Source organism: Hippopotamus amphibius, chromosome 3 (genome assembly GCF_030028045.1).
Source record: "Hippopotamus amphibius kiboko isolate mHipAmp2 chromosome 3, mHipAmp2.hap2, whole genome shotgun sequence".
Classification (NCBI taxonomy): domain Eukaryota; kingdom Metazoa; phylum Chordata; class Mammalia; order Artiodactyla; family Hippopotamidae; genus Hippopotamus; species Hippopotamus amphibius.
In genome coordinates, this window is record NC_080188.1 from 174,171,586 (window position 1) to 174,188,796 (window position 17,211).

Consider the following 17,211-nt stretch of genomic DNA (forward strand, 5'->3'; position numbering starts at 1 on the left):
GTCTGAAATACTTCATAGTTTTTAAAACATCACTGCTAACTTAGGCCCTGAAACTGTTTTCAGTAGCTGCTCATTTGTGACACAACTGGCAAAACTGACACCCCACAACTTGGTTGAGAAAGACTCTGTAAAGGATTTCTGTGCCGGGAGGACAGACAATATGTAGCAGGGCTGCATCAGCTGTTTGAGCCCTAACACACACACTAGGTGCTGGCGCCAAAACGAGAGTAAATACAGCGCCTGCCCTTGGGGAGCGCCCCACTGCGGGTGTGTTTAGTGAGAGGAGTCTCCCACCTCCCACCGTAGACAGTTCAAGTTCAGCGATGCTGCACAGTAAAATAACAAGTAATGAAAATGTACCTCCGTGCTAAAAATCAAATAGCTTCTTGGGTTGGAGCTCTGGGTTTCCTAGATGCATGTCTTATCTTTTGGTTGGGTAATCCAGTGCTGATCTAGACTGTGGAGTCCCTGAGAGCAAGATAGAGGGTGACAATGTCCCACGTGTCTTACTGCTTACCTCACCCAGGAGCTGGCATGTACCATGTGCTTCCTACATCTCTGTGAATAGAATTGAACTAAATGTTCCTGGGTGGTTGTATTGATGCTGGAGGGGAAATGGGCTGAGAAACCCCCTTCCCATCAGAAGTCAGTTTTTTCTCATGTCTGGAAGTACTGAGGAGACCTGAGAAACCAGGCACTTACAGACATGCTCCCCTCTGTAACTCATCGCTCATTGGCACATTCGCTGGACACGTCATCAAGGGATGATGTGGCCAGGCTCACCACTGAGCACAGTTTGGATTCAATATCTTTTTCTACCCACCTGCTTTCCTACTATTTGTGGCTTCATATCTTTTTTTTTTTTTTAGAACTTTTATTGAGATACAGTTAACAGAAAATAAACAGCATATATTTAGAGTGTACAATTTGGTATCCCAATCTCCCAATTCATTCACCCCCAACCCTCCCCGCTTTCCCCACTTGGTGTCCATATGTTTGTTCTCTACATCTGTGTCTCTATTTCTGCCTTGCATTTCCTCTTTCATAGTTGTTAGCATTTGCCTTATGTATTGAGGTGCTCCTATATTGGGTGCATATATATTTATAATTGTTATCTCTTCTTCTTGGATGGATCCCTTGATCTTTATGTAATGTCCTTTCTTGTCTCTTGTAACATTTTTTATTTTAAAGTCTATTTTATCTGATATGAGTATTGCTACTCCAGCTTTCTTTTGATTTCCATTTGCATGGAATATCTTTTTCCATCCCCTCACTTTCAGTCTGTATGTGTCCCTAGGTCTGAAGTGGGTCTCTTGTAGACAGCATATATATGGGTCTTGTTTTTGTATCCCTTCAGCCAGTCTGTGTCTTTTGGTTGGGGCATTTAGTCCATTTACATTCAAGGTAATTATCATGTGTATGTTCCTATTACCATTTTCTTAACTGTTTTGTTTTTCTAGGTCCTTTTCTTCTCTTATGTTTCCCCCTTAGAGAAGTTCCTTTAGCATTTGTTGTAGGGCTGGTTTGGTGGTGCTGAATTCTCTTACCTGTTGCTTGTCTGTAAAGCTTTTGATTTCTCTGTCGAATCTGAATGAGATCCTTGCTGGGTAGAGTATTCTTGGTTGTAGGTTCTTCCCTTTCATCACTTGAAATATATCATGCCACTCCCTTCTCACTTGCAGAGTTTCTGCTGAGAAATCAGCTGTTAACCTTATGGGAGTTATTGTATGTTATTTGTCATTTTTCCTTTATTGCTTTTAATAACTTTTCTCTGTCTTTAATTTTTGTCAATTTGGCTACTATATGTCTTGGCGTGTTTCTCCTTGGTTTATCCTGCCTGGGACTCTCTGTGCTTCCTGGACTTGGGTAGCTATTTCCTTTCCCATGTTAGGGAAATTTTCAACTATAATCTCTTCCAATATTTTCTTGGGTCCTTTCTCTCTTCTCCTTCTGGGACCCCTATAATGCGAATGTTGGTGCATTTAACATTGTCCCAGAGGTCTCTTAGGCTGTTTTCAGTTCTTTTCATTCTTTTTTCTTTATTCTTTTCCACATCAGTGATTATCACCATTCTGTCTTCCAGGTCACTTATTCACCCTTCTGCCTCTGTTAATCTGCTATTGGTTCCTTCTAGTGTATTTTTCATATCAGTTATTGTCTTGCATATCTCTGTTTGTTTGCTCTTTAATTCTTCTAGGTCTTTGGTAAACTTTTTGATCTTTGCATCCAGTCTTTTTTCAAAGTCATGGATCATCTTCACCATTATTATTCTGAATTCTTTCTCTGGAAGGGTGCCTATCTCCTCTTCATTTAGTTGTTTTTCTGGGGTTTTATCCTGTCCCTTCATCTGGTACAAAGTCCTCTGCTTTTTCATTTTCTCCATCTTTCTGTGGCTGTGGTTTTCAGTTCCACAAGACGAAATACTGCTGATACTGCTTGATACTGCTAGTGGCTTCATACCTTTTTGTCTTGAAGGCTTTTGGACCACTTAAGTCTCCTCCTAAGGGGGCAACCCTTCAAGCTCTTGTCAACTTATACTTTAGATAACAGTAACCTCAGCTGAGTTTGGAAGAAATAAAAGCAGGCCCAGGAGAGTATGACTGATCACATGGGTTGCCTGACTCAAGCCCCATTCCTAACCTATTTCCTACCAGTGCCCTTTCCCATGGCATAGCCAGGAGACACAATTCTAGCTAATATGACAGATGGAACTCTACTGCAAGGTTCCTGATCCTTTCTCCATTCTTCCTGTTGTGAATAAGAATTTGATGGTTGGTGCTTCTGCAGCCATATTGCAATCATGAGGGAATGATCAAAAGAACCTTAGAGACATTAGCTCTGACTGAAGGAGCCACCTAATTAGCACCAGCAGCAATTATTCACCTCCAGACTTCTTGTTAAGTGAGAAGAATAAATCTTTATTTCAATCTCTATCACGTGTTTTCTGTTATTTTCAGCCAAAGGTCTATTGAAAAATATACATAGACACCTGGAAAGTGGGAGGGGGAGCAGTGCCATAGCTATGCTTGCCTACAGGGACCAAAAATAGTTATTCCCAGAGTAGTTTTTAGGTTCATACTTGCTGGATAAAAAACAGGGTCCTGAACGACTCAGATCCCTACTCTGGGGCATGGTTTCCAGGACAGCTTGGTGCCCTGAGTGTCTGAAACACATTTGGTGCCCAAAGACATATTGCTTATGAAGCAATGCTGGGACCCCTATGGTCAGGTTTCTGAGCAGCACCTTATTTAACAACCAGTGTGTCACTTAAAACTTTTCTTGAATGTCTTGAAGGGAGATAGGTAGACCACAGCAAAAGTTTTTAAAAACCTTCATTTCCTCTCATAACTACTTCCCTCTGTGGTTCATTTTCTTATGTCCAAGTCTCTTGAGGGGCAGGGGGATGGTGAGTGGAGAGTCTACATGACCCCCGAGTGTGGCTGTCATCCCTGTCCCATTAGGTCTGTCTTATCTGTGGCCCGGCTGCCAGGCAGGGCCAGCCTTTCTCTAAAGCAGGGAGAGAAACACACCACATGGCACGGAGCACACCTTCCCTGGTGATGTACAAGGAAGGAGAGTGGAGAGAAGAGAAGGGGAGGAATGATTGGGCTCTGCTCTTTCACCGATGCCTCCTGAGCCCTGGACAGGTCACTCCCCACCACAGGCCTCTGTCTCCTTATCCCTAAAACCTGGCATTTGGTCTGACTCGTACCTAAGGGCCCTTTCCAATTTTTCAGTGTATGGATTTATCTCACGAGGGTGTGCCTACTTGATCTCTTTTCTCTTTTTAGCTGCTCCAAGAAATTCAAAGCCATAGATGGAATGTGTCTTTGAGAAGCTCAGGGTGTCACCCTTAGAAACAGAGAGTGTTTAGAAGGCAGAGCTGGGATCGGACCCCAGTTGTCTGGTGCCAACAGCTGGGCAGCTCCACTGCGTCCTGCCGTGTGCCTGGTTCCTACCCGCTTCTAGGCACTGGCCTGTTTGTTGGCAGGTGAGGGAGGGAGGGATGGAGAGGGCAGCCCCTGCAGTCACTTGTCACCTTGTAGACATCTGGTCCACACTCTCAGGACAGGCTGGGAAAAGTGAAAGAGACAGTGCAGTGCTGGCTTTGGTGTTGAACTCCGTGGAGGCAAGTCCTGGCCCCTCCACTTACCATGTGACTTTAGAGCAAGTTCCTTAATGTCTCTGTGCTTCAGCCACCATCTGTAAAATAGGGACACACCTATCCAGTGGCGTTCTTGAGGACTATGATATGGAAAAGCATGTAGAGCAGTGTCGGGCATTCCGTAAGCCTCTCTCAGTGTGAGCTACAAACTGACGGATTATCAGCGGATTTTGTTCTCCGTGATCCCCCTGAGGTCTGGGTCTCATGTTCCCAGCAGCTTCTCTAGGGAGGAGGAAAGATGCTGTGCTTTCTGCAGGGTCCCTGGACCGCACAGCTGGGAAGTGGTCTATTCAATATGGATGAAGCGGGCTGTGCACCTGACAGGCCAGAGAGAGAAAATTGCTTTTAAAAAACAAAACACATTTTAAAGGCCTACCACACAAGCCCTAATCCCCAGAAGAGAAAATGCCTGGTAAAAAAGCATTTTAGAAAAGTCATAGGGTGATCCACGGGGGGCCTTGTTTAAAGAACCAGTTTATCTTGATTACGCTATCTAATCCAACTCATCAAAATGCCCAGAAGACAATTTAGTAGGAAAATAACAGACAGGAAGAGGAGGCCCGGGGGGTTCCTGCGAAGCCTCAGCTGCTCTCTCTGTGACAGCTGAGCTCAGCAGTGCCTGGGACAGGGTCTGTTGGTTTCTTCATCCACTCATTCATTCATTCCATGGTCATTACGTGCTTCCTAGGGGCCAGACAGGGGACAGTTTGGTTTCTTCATCCACTCATTCATTCATTCCACGGTCATTACGTGCTTCCTAGGGGCCAGACAGGGGACAAGGCAGACTAGTTCTGACCCTCATAGAGATCACATTCTCCTGAGAGGAAGCACTAAATAAACGACAGATGCCAATACCCTCAGTAATAAATGCTATAGGGGAGTCACATGGTCGTTTGGGGTAAATAAGGGTCGGGAGGTCCAGCTACCTAAGGTGGCGGGGAGAGGCTTTTCTGAGGGTGATGCCTGGAGGTATCAGAGCTGAAAGAGAAGAAGAGCAGCCTTGGGGAGTCTTGGGGGAAGAGATTTCCAGGCAGAAGGAAGGGCAGGTGCCAAGGCCCCCAGGACAGGAATGAGCCTGTAGGGGTCCCTGCACAGACCCTCCCCCCCTCTGGATGTGCAGATGAGAATATCTCTCCCCCAGCAGGAAAGGGCAGGAGGGACAAAAGGAGGACCCAGGGCAGGCCTGGGAGCAGGGGGAGCACTGCAGATGAGGGGGCCGTGGGCAGGCTCAGGGCTCAGGAGCCTTGCAGACCATAGTAAGAGCTGGACTAAGGCAGTGGGAACGCCGCAGGTGGGGGCGGGAGGCAGCCCAGAGTCAGTTCGGTCAAGGTCAGCAGACATTCTCGGGCACCAACCGTGGACCCTGTTCTGAGCTAGAAGCAGGGACGTGAGCCTCTTCAGTTCTCTCCTGTCCCGCACAGTGGCTGCTTCAAGCCCTCGCCTCTACCCTCAAGCTCTTGCCTGAGCCACCACCAACTGGGGGGTTACTGTCTCCATTACAGAGAAGACAGAAGCGGGAGGCTGAGACTCCCTAGCTGCATCTGCTCCCATCCCTCCCTCTGGAGCAGTGATGGGGGGAGGGGTCCTCTCCTCCCCTGTGCCTGCAGCCCCACCCCCGCACCTCAGACCTGCTCTGTGCTATTGATCACTCTCCCTCCTCCCTCCTGCATCCTCCACCTCGCCCTCTGCACAGCATCCTTTCCCTCTGTATTTAATTATCCTTAAACGTCTTTCACCCAGAAACGCAAAGCAACAACCGAATCACCCCATGTAAGCCCCTGCTCTGTTTCTCTTCCCCTCATGGGAAAAAAGGGGAACACTGACATTGTTGCCCTCCCCCCATGTTTCCACTTCCTCCCTCCCCGCTGGGAGCCTGGCCACAGGCAGCATGGACCGTGGCCAGCGTGATGACATCCACCAGGTCCTTAGCAGGCTCGCCTCCCCAGGCTCTGACCTTCTGGAAAGCTCTTCCTGACCGTGGCTAAGCTGCCTGCCCCCGCCGGCCTCCTCTCCGTATCCAGCCCTCCTCCTAGAATACATCACCATCTTAGTCCATGACGCTAGTTTCTTTCATTGTCTCTGCCACCCAGCCCTGCCACCACTGGCTGTCAGTTCCATGACAGGGACACATATCTCAGTCCTCAGCCTTTCTCCCGGCACATAGTAAGTGCTCAAAAAACATTCAGCAAACAGATCAATAGAAGGCATGCTCTCAGCTTTAGGGGTCGCCTTTTATTGGAAGAGACAAGTGGTACACACACCATTATGAATATGAAGTGTAAAGTGTCAGAAGTGGTGCAGATCTTACACAGACCTGCGGAGGCCAGGGGAGCAGTCCTCCAGCAGTGATGTCCCCATGTGTCTGCAAAGCTGCCTGTTGGTGGTAGTGCACCAGACGTTCCCCAGGACAGACAGGGCCGGCAGCTGGTTAATGCTGTCAGTATTCTGAATGCAAATGGAGCTGTGTTTGTGTGATAAATATACAATTCGACACTTCTATATGACACTGGAGAGGGAACTGGGCTGACCGCATGGCCCATCTGGCAGCTCCAGCACCAGCCAACACACTCATGCCATCTTCTTCTCAGTATAAGTCCAGGACCCGTTTTTATCAAAGTCCATGTCACAAGCTGGGGAGTTGCTTTCATACCCCAGATCTGCCTGGCTTTGCCCTTCTTAGCTGCATGATCTGAATTCTCTGGGCCTCGGGTCCCTCACCTGTAGGGGGGGGCATAGGAATAGCATTTCCCTTATGAGCCTGTTGTGAGCATCAAATGAATTAATACTCGTAATACAGGTCTGCACTTACAACAGTGCCCGGCCCATAGAAACACCTAGAAAGTACCAAGTGTTAGCCGTGACTGTGCTTTCACTACCTCTGTGATTTGGGGCATCTGTGATCCTCTCTGTACCTGTGCAAACACTTTTTACAGGATTTGAAAAATGCAGGCTGGTGGTTTCCTGGGGGCTGTGCATTAGAGATAGGCACCCCTGGGAGTTAGGGTTGCCAGATGTAGAGTATAAAAATGCAGGGTGCATAGTTAAATTTTAATTTCAGATAAGTGGCAACTAATTTTTTAGTACACATATGTCCCATGCAATATTTAGGATATATTTACACTAATAAAGCAACACTGCCAGCAGGGTTTTCTGAGGACATTGTCCTCTGACCTGATGGCCTGTGGTGATGCTCAAGTGGAGGAAGAGTTGGGAGCCAGGGTATAAAACCTAATGGCCCATCCCGGGGTCTCTAAGGACTCTCGTGTCCCTCCAATGCTCTGTGTCCCCCCGTGCTCTGATGGATTGACTGACTGACTGAAAGATGCAGTGGCCTGAGGCCTGTGGGTATGATTTGAGGGGCTTGGTAGATTCTATTCCCCAACACTTCTAGCTCATGTTTCCCTGAAGGTCTGCAGACTTTACCACCAGAGGACCAGTCCTTCGAGCTATCTGTCCTTGGCAGCCTCCTTCAAAGTAGAGTGGCCCTGGAGGGTGGCCCTGTACACAGACAGCAAGCCGTCACTAGCCACCACATTGGCAAGTTCTGTGAGCCTCTCTGGGTGTGGATAAGCTGGGGGTTCTTGCGGCTCTGGGTCAGAGATTTGAATCTGGATGCTCTAGGCACCTGGATGCAAGTCCCAGCTCTACTCACTGACACTCATTTATTCTCCCTCTCTTTCCCCATCTCCCATTTCAGCCTGGCAGCCTCGGAAGTTGCTTCACGCCTTGATGCAAGACAACATAAGCTTGTGCCAAATGCCATTGAGGGCACCAGAAGGGGGAGGGACAGGGGCTCCCTGGGGCAGAACGGCCTGGGGCAGAGTGAGGAGCTGGGAGCTATTTGGTGAAAGCACATTGGGACGATAGCAAGAGCTTAGAGGAGTTTTCTGGCTTCTTCCTGAAGGTTCATGGGCCCTAAGAGTGATGTGGGCCTGGAGGGATCATGAGGGCAGGAAAATGGGTGTCTCAGTAGTAAACAGTATTGTCAGATCAACAACAATAACAGTCATTATTGAGTGCTCTGTGCCTGGCCTGGTTCTCCATGCCTTACAGGTATTAATTCACTGCCTCCTCACAGCAGCTTTTCTGTTTCCCACGAGGAAGCTGAGGGGTGGACCGTTTCACTTGGGAACCACCAGAAGGTCTTCTTCGAAGCCTCAGCTTGTGTAAGATCCTGGGTGAGAGGAGCAGCTTTTATAGTGCCTGAGGGTAAATTTATTCAAGTTGGGGGAAATGGAGACTTGAACTTCACTCTATTTTTTTAAAAAAATGTGATATTCTGTTTGTCAGTTGAAATTCAAACTCTCCGTACACATCCATTATGAATATATGGTTTTGACTCCACTTTGTCTGGGCCTGATCTGGCTCAGCAAGTGCAAGGAGGGAGAATTCTAGAGCCTCAGGACTGCTTTTCCCACCCTCCCGAGGGAGTGGCTGGGAGGGTTCTCCATCAGAGCAACCCTGGCAGGGGAGGGGGCTGGGCTGGGCTGGGGTAGGAGGAGGGTGGCAGCTGCTTTAGAGGCAAGGACCAAACAGAGCCCAGGGCCCACAGCCGCATCTCCCCATAAGGGCCCTGAGCACCACATCTCCCAGGCCACTAGGGGCAATGTCAGCCTGCGGTTCCCAGGGCCGACCTCTCTCCCTGCCTGAGAACCCAGGGGGGGCTTTTTAAAATGTGCAGATTCTGATACAAGGCTGCAGACTCTCACTCAGTGGGCCTGGGGCAGAGCTCCAGGAATCTGTATTTTCCAACCCCTGCCCAACTGATTCTGTTGAGCCAGGGATCCAGGCCCACCTGCTGCCGGCTCCTCCCAGTCCCTCTGCAGTCCCAGCCCTCTGAGCGCGGGTCATCCATCCATTGCTTCACAGGAGGTTCTGAAGCCTCAGATGTTCTTCCTTACGTGAGCCAAATGTTGGCCTCCCTCTGCCACCTGTGCCCCACATCCCACCCCTGCCCTCAGGGTCCAGGCCGCACTGCCTCCCAACACCTCTTCCCTGCCAACCCTTCACCTGGGAGGACCAACGTGGGCCACTGCCTACCACACAGCACTCCCAGACTGCCACCTGGGGACCCTGTTCACCGGACACGTTTGACTCTATCACAGTAAAATACACCTGCAGCCAAACTTAAGCCTTATCCTCCAAAGGTTCTGGTCGGGAGAAGAGGCAGAAACCCCACCCCTCCCTGTGCAGACACCGCCTTTCCGATGAGGCACATTTATGTCGAAAAGCGAATAAAACCTTTTCTTAAGTGAACTGTGTGATGGATTTACAACTGCTGTATCAATTGCCCAAGACCTCAACAGCATCATAGAAGTCTGCGAAATGATTATGCTGACTTAAAACTGCCCCATACAATAGGGCGTCTCACCCCTCAGTGAAGTGTTTAAAAACACAAACAGGTTGAGGAATGGCTTAAAGGAGGCAAACACAGCATCTACTGTATCATCTCAGAATAGTTCTAGCCTCACTCTCGCACTTGCCTAATTCCACAATTGCTTTTTTTTTACCTTAACATTTTTATTTAGTTGCAACCAGAGTGTGTGTACTACTTCATAATTCTGCCATTTTCATAAAGTATTCTTTTCTTCCATCTCTGCAGAGTCTTCCTAATTATCCTTTGGCCTGGGTTCAAATCCCTGTCTTCCGCCAACATGCTGAGGGCTCCCTGCAGGCCACTGCTTCTCTCCATTCCCTGAGCACATCCCCATGTGCCCAGTCCTTATGTCTGGTCCCTGTTCTGTCCTCTGGCACCTGTGCTCTTAACCATGCTGCATCCCTGCCACTTGGGACAACGATAGGATGTCACACCCTTTATGACACTGTCCATCGGGGACCCCAAGAACAGCTATTTGAGATATTATTTGTTAGGACACCCTTTGCCAATAACCTCCATTGCGTAGGAGCTGGGCACCTGGTATACGTGATCACAGGCAATTCTCAAGGCAACCATGAGATAGCCACACATAGCTCCACATTACAGATGAGGTAAGTGGGGCTCGGAGAGGTTCAGCAGTTATGCAAGATCACACACCCATTACAAGACAGAGCAGGGCTTGAGACGCAGGTCTGTATAACTTCTAAGCCTATGCTTATGCCATGTTCCAGGACACGTGATCTGGCTCTCTGGGTATTTGACCCCTTGTAAAAATGCACTTCAATATAATAGAGCTGCAGGGGCTTCCCCGGTGGTGCAGTAGTTAAGAATCTGCCTGCCAACACAGGGGACACGGGTTCAATCCCTAGTCCAGGAAGATCCCACACATTGAGGAGAAGCTAAGCTTGTGTGCCACAACTACTGAAGCCTGCACACCTAGAGCCTGTGCTCTGCAACAAGAGAAGCCACTGCAATGAGAAGCCCACACACCACAATGAAGAGTAGCCCTCACTTGTCGCAACTAGAGAAAAGCCCGCATGCAGCAACAAAGACCCAACACAGCCAATAAATAAATAAATAAATATTTTATAAATAAATAAATAGAAATTAAAAAAATAGAGAGATGCAGTAAACCTTGCCAATTTTGTATTTATCGCTTCCAAGCTTAAAGACGTGTTTTCTCTCTTATGATGTGTGAAAGACACGCCTCTCAACCCACTGTGCAGATGGAACCGTTGAGGCACAGACACAGGAGGCTGCTAGACCAGAGAAGGGTGGAGGATCAGCACTCAGACCCCACAGACCCAGAGAGCAGATGGAAGGTGAAGGTGAGGGTGAGGTCCTCAGGGAGAGGATGCTCATGGTGGGTGGGCCCGTCTGCAGATCAGCTCCCGGGAGCTCCGGGCATCAGAGCCAGATCATCCCACCTCCGCCCCTTGTCAGGAGCACCCTTCTCCCGGGCTGTGCCCTGTCCATCGCCATCCTCACCGCAAGCGCAGCTCACACAGCCTTCCTCCCAGGCCTCTCCTGACCGAACCCACCCGCACCAATCACATGCTCCTCTGAACTCCTCCGCAATTATAATTTCAATAATTCATGTGGCAATTAATCATATCCTGCCTCGTGACATCTCTTCTATTCTGTGTTGAGCTGTTATTTAGAAGTGCAATTGTTTAAGTTCCCATGAGCAGCATATGCTGCCTTGCTAATCTAGTCAGGCTTTTTGTTGTTTATTTCCTGGCAGTCAATCAAACCAGGAAGAGAAGTTTGAGGCCCACACTGAGGGGTGGGGGGAGGGAGAAGAGCGATCCAGGTTCCTCACTAAGGGGTTGATGGGGGCAGGGAGTCGGAACCCTGCTGATGACAGCTGCTGGGAGAGCTAGACAGCCCATCCTGCCCCTCAACCTCCTTCCCTCTGGGTTCCCTGGTTACGAAACAGTCTCAGGAATTTTCCATGCATTTATAGTCTCCTTGACTGCATTGCATTTCCTGTGGGCAGGCACCATTCATTCTCTTTTCACTGAGGCTGCTGAATGTGATGTGGTGGAGTCCAGGCTCTGCCATCTCCTAGCTGGAAGGCTGGGAACGTATTTCACTTCTCTCTGCCTCAGTTTTCTCATCTCTAAAATGGGGTTAAAATGCCTATCTCATGCACTCGCTATGGGAATCCTGAAACAAATGCACGAAGCACTCTGTGCATCCTACGAGCCTTACAAACACAACCCCTTTCATCTTCACAGTACCTCTGATGAAATAGATTTTGTTATTATTTCCATTTGACACAAAGAGATTCAGGGGTGAGGGGCAGAAGGAGCATAGCGGGGGTGCTCTGGGGAACACAGGGAAGGCCCACCAAGAATAGCAGTGCAGGATGAGTTTCCCTGCCTATGGGTGTCTGGGTGTAGCTGAGGCAGCAGCGGTTGGAAGGAGCGGTGGACGAGAGGAGGGCCTGGGTGAGGGGTGATGTTTGACTTCCCCAGGAGTTTCCAGGCTTTAGGTCTGGTATGTGTAGTAAAGGGTGACAGTGGGGAATGCCCCAGGCTTAAACAAATTCCAAGATAAATGAATTTGCTTGAGATGAACTTGACCAGGGACGAGAGGAGCAATCTGAACTGAGGTCACAAAATCCTGGGGCGAGTGAAGTGAAAGAAAAGGAGGCAGAGATGGTTTTCTTCATGCCCGTCCCTTTGTAAAAAAAATATTTATTTATTTTTTGGCCACGCGGCACATGGGATCTTAATTGCTCTACCGGGGATCAAACCCATGCCCCCTGCATTAGAAGTGTGGAAGTCTTAACCATGGGGAAGTCCCATGCCTGTCCCTTTTTTAAAAAGTTAATTAACTTAGTAATTAATTTAGGTTTGGCTTCGTTAGGTCTTCATTGTGGTGTGCGGGCTTTTCATTGCAGTGGCTGCTCTTGTTGCGGAGCATGGGCTCTAGGTGCACGGGCTTCAGTAGTTGTGGTACTCGGGCTCAGTAGCTGTGGCTCGCAGGCTTAGTTGCTCTATGGCATGTGGGATCTTCCCGGACCAGGACTCAAACCCGTGTGCCCTGCATTGACAGGCGGACTCATAATCACTGTGCCACCAGGGAAGTCCCCATGCCTGTCCCTTTTGAACCCTAGATCCTCCTAAAGCCAAGGCCTGGAAAGGGCCGTCGTGACAGAATTCAAGGCCGGAAGGGAGCTCTCACTCTCTTTAGCCGAATCAGGTGTGGGGGTTGCACGAGTAAGAAGGTCAACTTGGGCTTTCTTAGCTACCCTTACAGCACCCAGATAAGCGTGTCACCTACACCCTGCCCCGCCCTACCCTCAAGATTTGGAAGTGCCCCATTTTCCCTTCCCCAGATGCAGCCACCTAACCAGGCCAGCAGACAGGGACTTTGACCAGGTGCCAGGTGCTGGACAGAGGCAGATGGGATCTTGAAGAGGAAAAGAAGGGGCTAAAAAGAGGGAGAGGACGGGAAGGGAGAGGGAGGGGCCCTGGCGGAGGCTCCCTCCTGACCCAGGAGATGGATGGCCAAGTGGGATGTCCAGGGATTCAGGACCAGCTAGGACCCAGGAACACCTGATAAACTGGGAAAGCTGTCTGACCCCAACACCTTCAGGATCCAGTATAGTAGCCACTGGCTGCATGTGGCTACTGCGTCCTCAAAATGTGGCTTTTTAGAATTGATATATGTTGTAAGTGTAAAGTACATTCCAGATTTCAAAGACTTGGTATGAAAAAAAAATGTACAGCATCTCATTCTTAATTTTTATATTATGTGTTGCAGTGATACTTAGGGTATATTGAGCTAAATAAAATACATTGTTAAATTACTTTCACTTTTTTTTCTATTAATTTTCTTTTTACTAGAAAGTGCAGAAGGGGCTCACAGAATATTTTTATTGGGCAGCACTGCTCAGACCCTGAAGCCCCCGGGAGGTTGACTGGCTGAGGGGAAGGTGTTCAGTCATAGAATTTACCCCATTTCCCACCCCCCCCCCACCCCCGCACTCCAGAACAAAGTCACAGAAATTAGAAGACTGCATGGAGCATGGCCTTGACTTACACAGAGAGAAGAGTGGGAGGGAGGGTGGGAGGAAGCTGGGGAAATGGGTCCAAGAAAGATAATTCTGGTTCTCCAGTCTGGTTGCCATCTACAAAATTTAAAGCACTGTTCTAGAAGCTATGGGGTTCAAGAGATGAGAAAATACAACTGCTTGATTCTTACAGTCAGGTGGAGGGTGGGTGATGTTGAGGTGTCTTAAATGAGCCTCTGTAAGAAAGTCATCAAAATAAACACACAGCCTGGGGGCCCTGGGTGATTAAGAAGCATCTTAACTGGAAAACAGGTGCTGGAGAAAGCCTGGGCCGAGGAGGGGCCTACCATCTGCTTGAAGCCCCCTGTCTCATTTGATCCTCAGAGGAAAATGATGTCTGATGTTATTGTTTGATGTGTGATGTCTGATCCAAACACGGGTGAGGAACATAGGATTCAGGGAGTAACGTGCCCAAGGTCAAGAGTCACGACCTCCCAGAAGATGAATTCTTCTCTAGGCCCTTCTTACTGGTTGTGTGAACTCGGGAAACTCGCCTGACTTTCCTGAGCTTGTTTTCACCCAACTCTAAAGGCCGTGGTGAAGACCAGAGGATATGGTGGGTGGGAACAGGGACTGGAAGGCCTCCATGTGCAGCTCCACACCCACCATGCGTGTCCATCCCCAAATGTGTCTCTCTGGCCTCGCCATCTCTAACAGGCATCTTAAACTTCACATAATGTACTCAAAATTAACCCCGAGCGTCCCCTTCAAACCTGCTCCATCTTCTAGTTGCCGTGGAGACGTCTTTGACCTCATGTTTTTTTTCCACCCCCTTGCTGAGCCACTATCAAATGCTATCGGCTCCTACCTTCAAAATACACCCAGAATCAAGCACTGCTGCAACTGTGGCCTGAGCTGCTGGTGGCTTCTGCCTAGGGCCCTGGAGAAGCATCCCAGTTCATCTCCTGGCTCCACATTCTGGCCTGTGTTCAAAACACATCAGATCCTGAACCTTCTTGAAAGATCCAGTGGCCTCCACTGCACTCAGAGTAACGGCCAGCACTGGAGTGCCCCTGGGCTACAGTCTGGTCCCCCATCAAGTCCCCAGCTCACCTTCTCTCCCTGGCACTGCCTCACTTCAGACACACTTGCCTCCCTGCTGCTTCTCCAATACAGCAGGCTCACCCCACCTCGGGCTTCACACTTGCCCATCAGGTCACTCTTTCTGGATTGCACAGCTTGAGTTTTCACCTCCTTCGAGTCATACTTAAACTTTCGCGCTAACCCCCACCCAGGTCTCCCTATCCTCTCCATCTGCTTTATTTTTCCTCAGAATGCTTAGCACTTCCAATACATTATATAACTTCTTTCTTTCCCTCTGATCCAACTCCTCCCGCACCCCACGCTGGTTAAGAATTTTGTTTCTTTTTCTTCCCCTGCCATATCCCTGATTTTTAGAGCCATGTCTGGCATGTGGTAGGCTCTCGGAAAATGCTTGATGAATGAGGGACTGAGCCCCCACTCCAGCTGTGCAGGAGGGGTAAGTGCAGGCTCTGCACTGCTGGGAGGGAGGCCCTGGGCTACAGGGAAGACCCGGCCTGCTGCTACCGAAACCCCAAGTTTCCATCTCACCCTCCATTATAAAGACACATTCCTCCCCTTCAGGCACAATCAGTTCAAAATCAGTAAAGCAGAGTCTCTCTCTTGCTCTCTGTAGGAGTCCCATTGCTTTGGGCAAACCCTGCAAGGCAGGTCTCTCTCCAGGCTGGGTAGGTCTGCACCCTTGGTTTAGGCTGGAGATTTGGGAACCAGAGGAGTTTTCCCGGTTCAGTTGAGCACAGGGCAGAGATGTCTGCCCCCCAGGGCAAGGGCGGCCTGAGCTGCCAGGTGTGGATGGGAGGGCTCTTGAGAGGGGGTCCCAGGAAGGAAGCAAAGGCCAGCTGCAGAATAGGCCTCCCAGGATGCTCAGGGCGACAGGTGTGTGGAGGGAGGACAGGGCATGGAGATGTCTCCCCAGATAGATAAGGCGGCAGTAAATTGGGACCATCTGTGCCATTGTTAGACATTCCAAGTAGAGCCAGATTCCTAGAACAGAGAAAACAGCCCTTCAGAGAGAGGAGAGAGGGAGAGAGAACACAAACAGAGCAGCAGCAACCTACACACACACACACACACACACACACACACACACACACACACGCGCCCCTCATCTAATCATAAAAACATATTCCAAACAGGTTCCAGAGCTGTCTTTGAGAGGGATGTTTGAAATATATATATATATATACACACAGACACACACATCCCTGAAATGTTAACTGTCAGATCTCTCCGGAAATGGCTCTGCTTGAACAGACTTTCCTGGACCTTCATTTCATGACTGTTGGAAACAGAATTTTTATAAGACAAAGCCAAACAGAAATGGTGACAATTGTTCTTGAAGGCTTTTTCTTGTTTTTTACACCAGGTGCATTTCTCTCCTGCCCAAAGCCACCATGGCTCTTCTGGAAGCTCAGAGGCATTCCTCTCATTACAAGGGGTCAGGGGGAGGAGGAGGGGGAGGCGATCATGGGGACAGGCCCAACCTCAGGTGCAGTAGCAGAGTGTAGATGTGTAGAGCAGCGACCAGAAGTTCTGGTTCCTATAGGGGAGGGAAACTCTGTCCCTAACCACTGTGAGCCTCAGTCTTTTCATCTGTGTAATGGGAATATTGCCCAGGGCTACGGTGAGGCTTTGAGGAGACAGTAGGTGTCAAGGGGCGATGAGTTATCAGATCCTTGAGAAAGACTTTGCTATGAGGACCCTCTGCTTCCTGAGCTTGGAGGCAGTACCAGAAGGCTTCTCATCCAGGAACTTCTCTGGCTCAACTTCTTGACAAAGAAGAGGTGGGCTTGGAAGCAGGTAAGGAAAAGAGTGGAGGGGAATGAGATGAAGGAGTTTGGGGCTGTTGACAGGGAGGGAAGGGACCAGAACAAACATGTGTTTAGAGCTCTCTCTGTGTCAAACACTGAGCCTGACACTTTATTAAATCTCACACAAACTCCCAATGTCCCTGCCAGGAGACTGACACCCTTACTCCCTATTCCGGAGAGGGAAGCCAAGGCTCAGAGTTGAAATCCTTTGTCCAGAATTACAGAGCTGGGATTCAATTCAAACCTGTCTCTTCTTGGCTGCACTCCTGCATCTGAACCGGAAGGTCATCAGCACACTTGGACTCTAGCCACTCCGCGTCCACTGATTGCTGTGTGACCTCAGGTATAGAGTCTCCTATCTCTGAGCTTTCTTCTCTGCACCTGTAAAACCAGAGGAGTGGGCTAGAGGACCACTGTAAGGCTTTGGTATGGGGATTGTGTTATTGTCGAGATACTCACTGTCTGTTCCTGTGGGAAGGTTATGACACCTCCCCCACTGAGGCAGGCTTGACCATGTGACTTGCTTTAGCCGGTGAAATGTTAGTGGAAGTTACGGACACCAGGTCCCATCAGAAGCCTGAAGAGCCATTGCATGGTCCCATCATTTCTTCTTCCTCAGCCAGGTAGGGCTGCTCTGCATCAGCCCTGGTGCTGGAGTGGAGAGGGTGTGCAGCAGAGCTCTGCAGGCCCACCAGGAACACGCGCGTGAGCGACAAAGAACTCCTGGCTGCTT

General features: G+C 49.2%; 1 protein-coding gene across 1 annotated transcript; it reads right to left on the reverse strand.

Moving 5' to 3' along the window:
• Positions 1-14,833: 14,833 nt before the first annotated feature.
• LOC130848854 (uncharacterized) lies at positions 14,834-16,846 on the reverse strand. The gene is made up of 2 exons (XM_057727237.1): positions 16,723-16,846; positions 14,834-15,651 (listed from the first exon to the last, which is right to left on the reverse strand). The coding sequence occupies exons 1-2, from the start codon at positions 16,748-16,750 to the stop codon at positions 14,834-14,836; spliced, it is 846 nt and encodes a 281-aa protein (XP_057583220.1). The 5' UTR covers positions 16,751-16,846.
• Between the last annotated feature and the right edge of the window lie 365 nt (positions 16,847-17,211).

Excerpts from the sequence above, each read along its gene's own strand:
- LOC130848854 (XM_057727237.1), bottom strand. The coding sequence starts at position 16,750 with ATGCAGGAGTGCAGCCAAGAAGAGACAG. Across the intron at positions 15,652-16,722 it reads GTGCAGCCAAGAAGAGACAG|GAATCTGGCTCTACTTGGAA; the intron begins GTTTGAATTGAA and ends TCTCTGTTCTAG.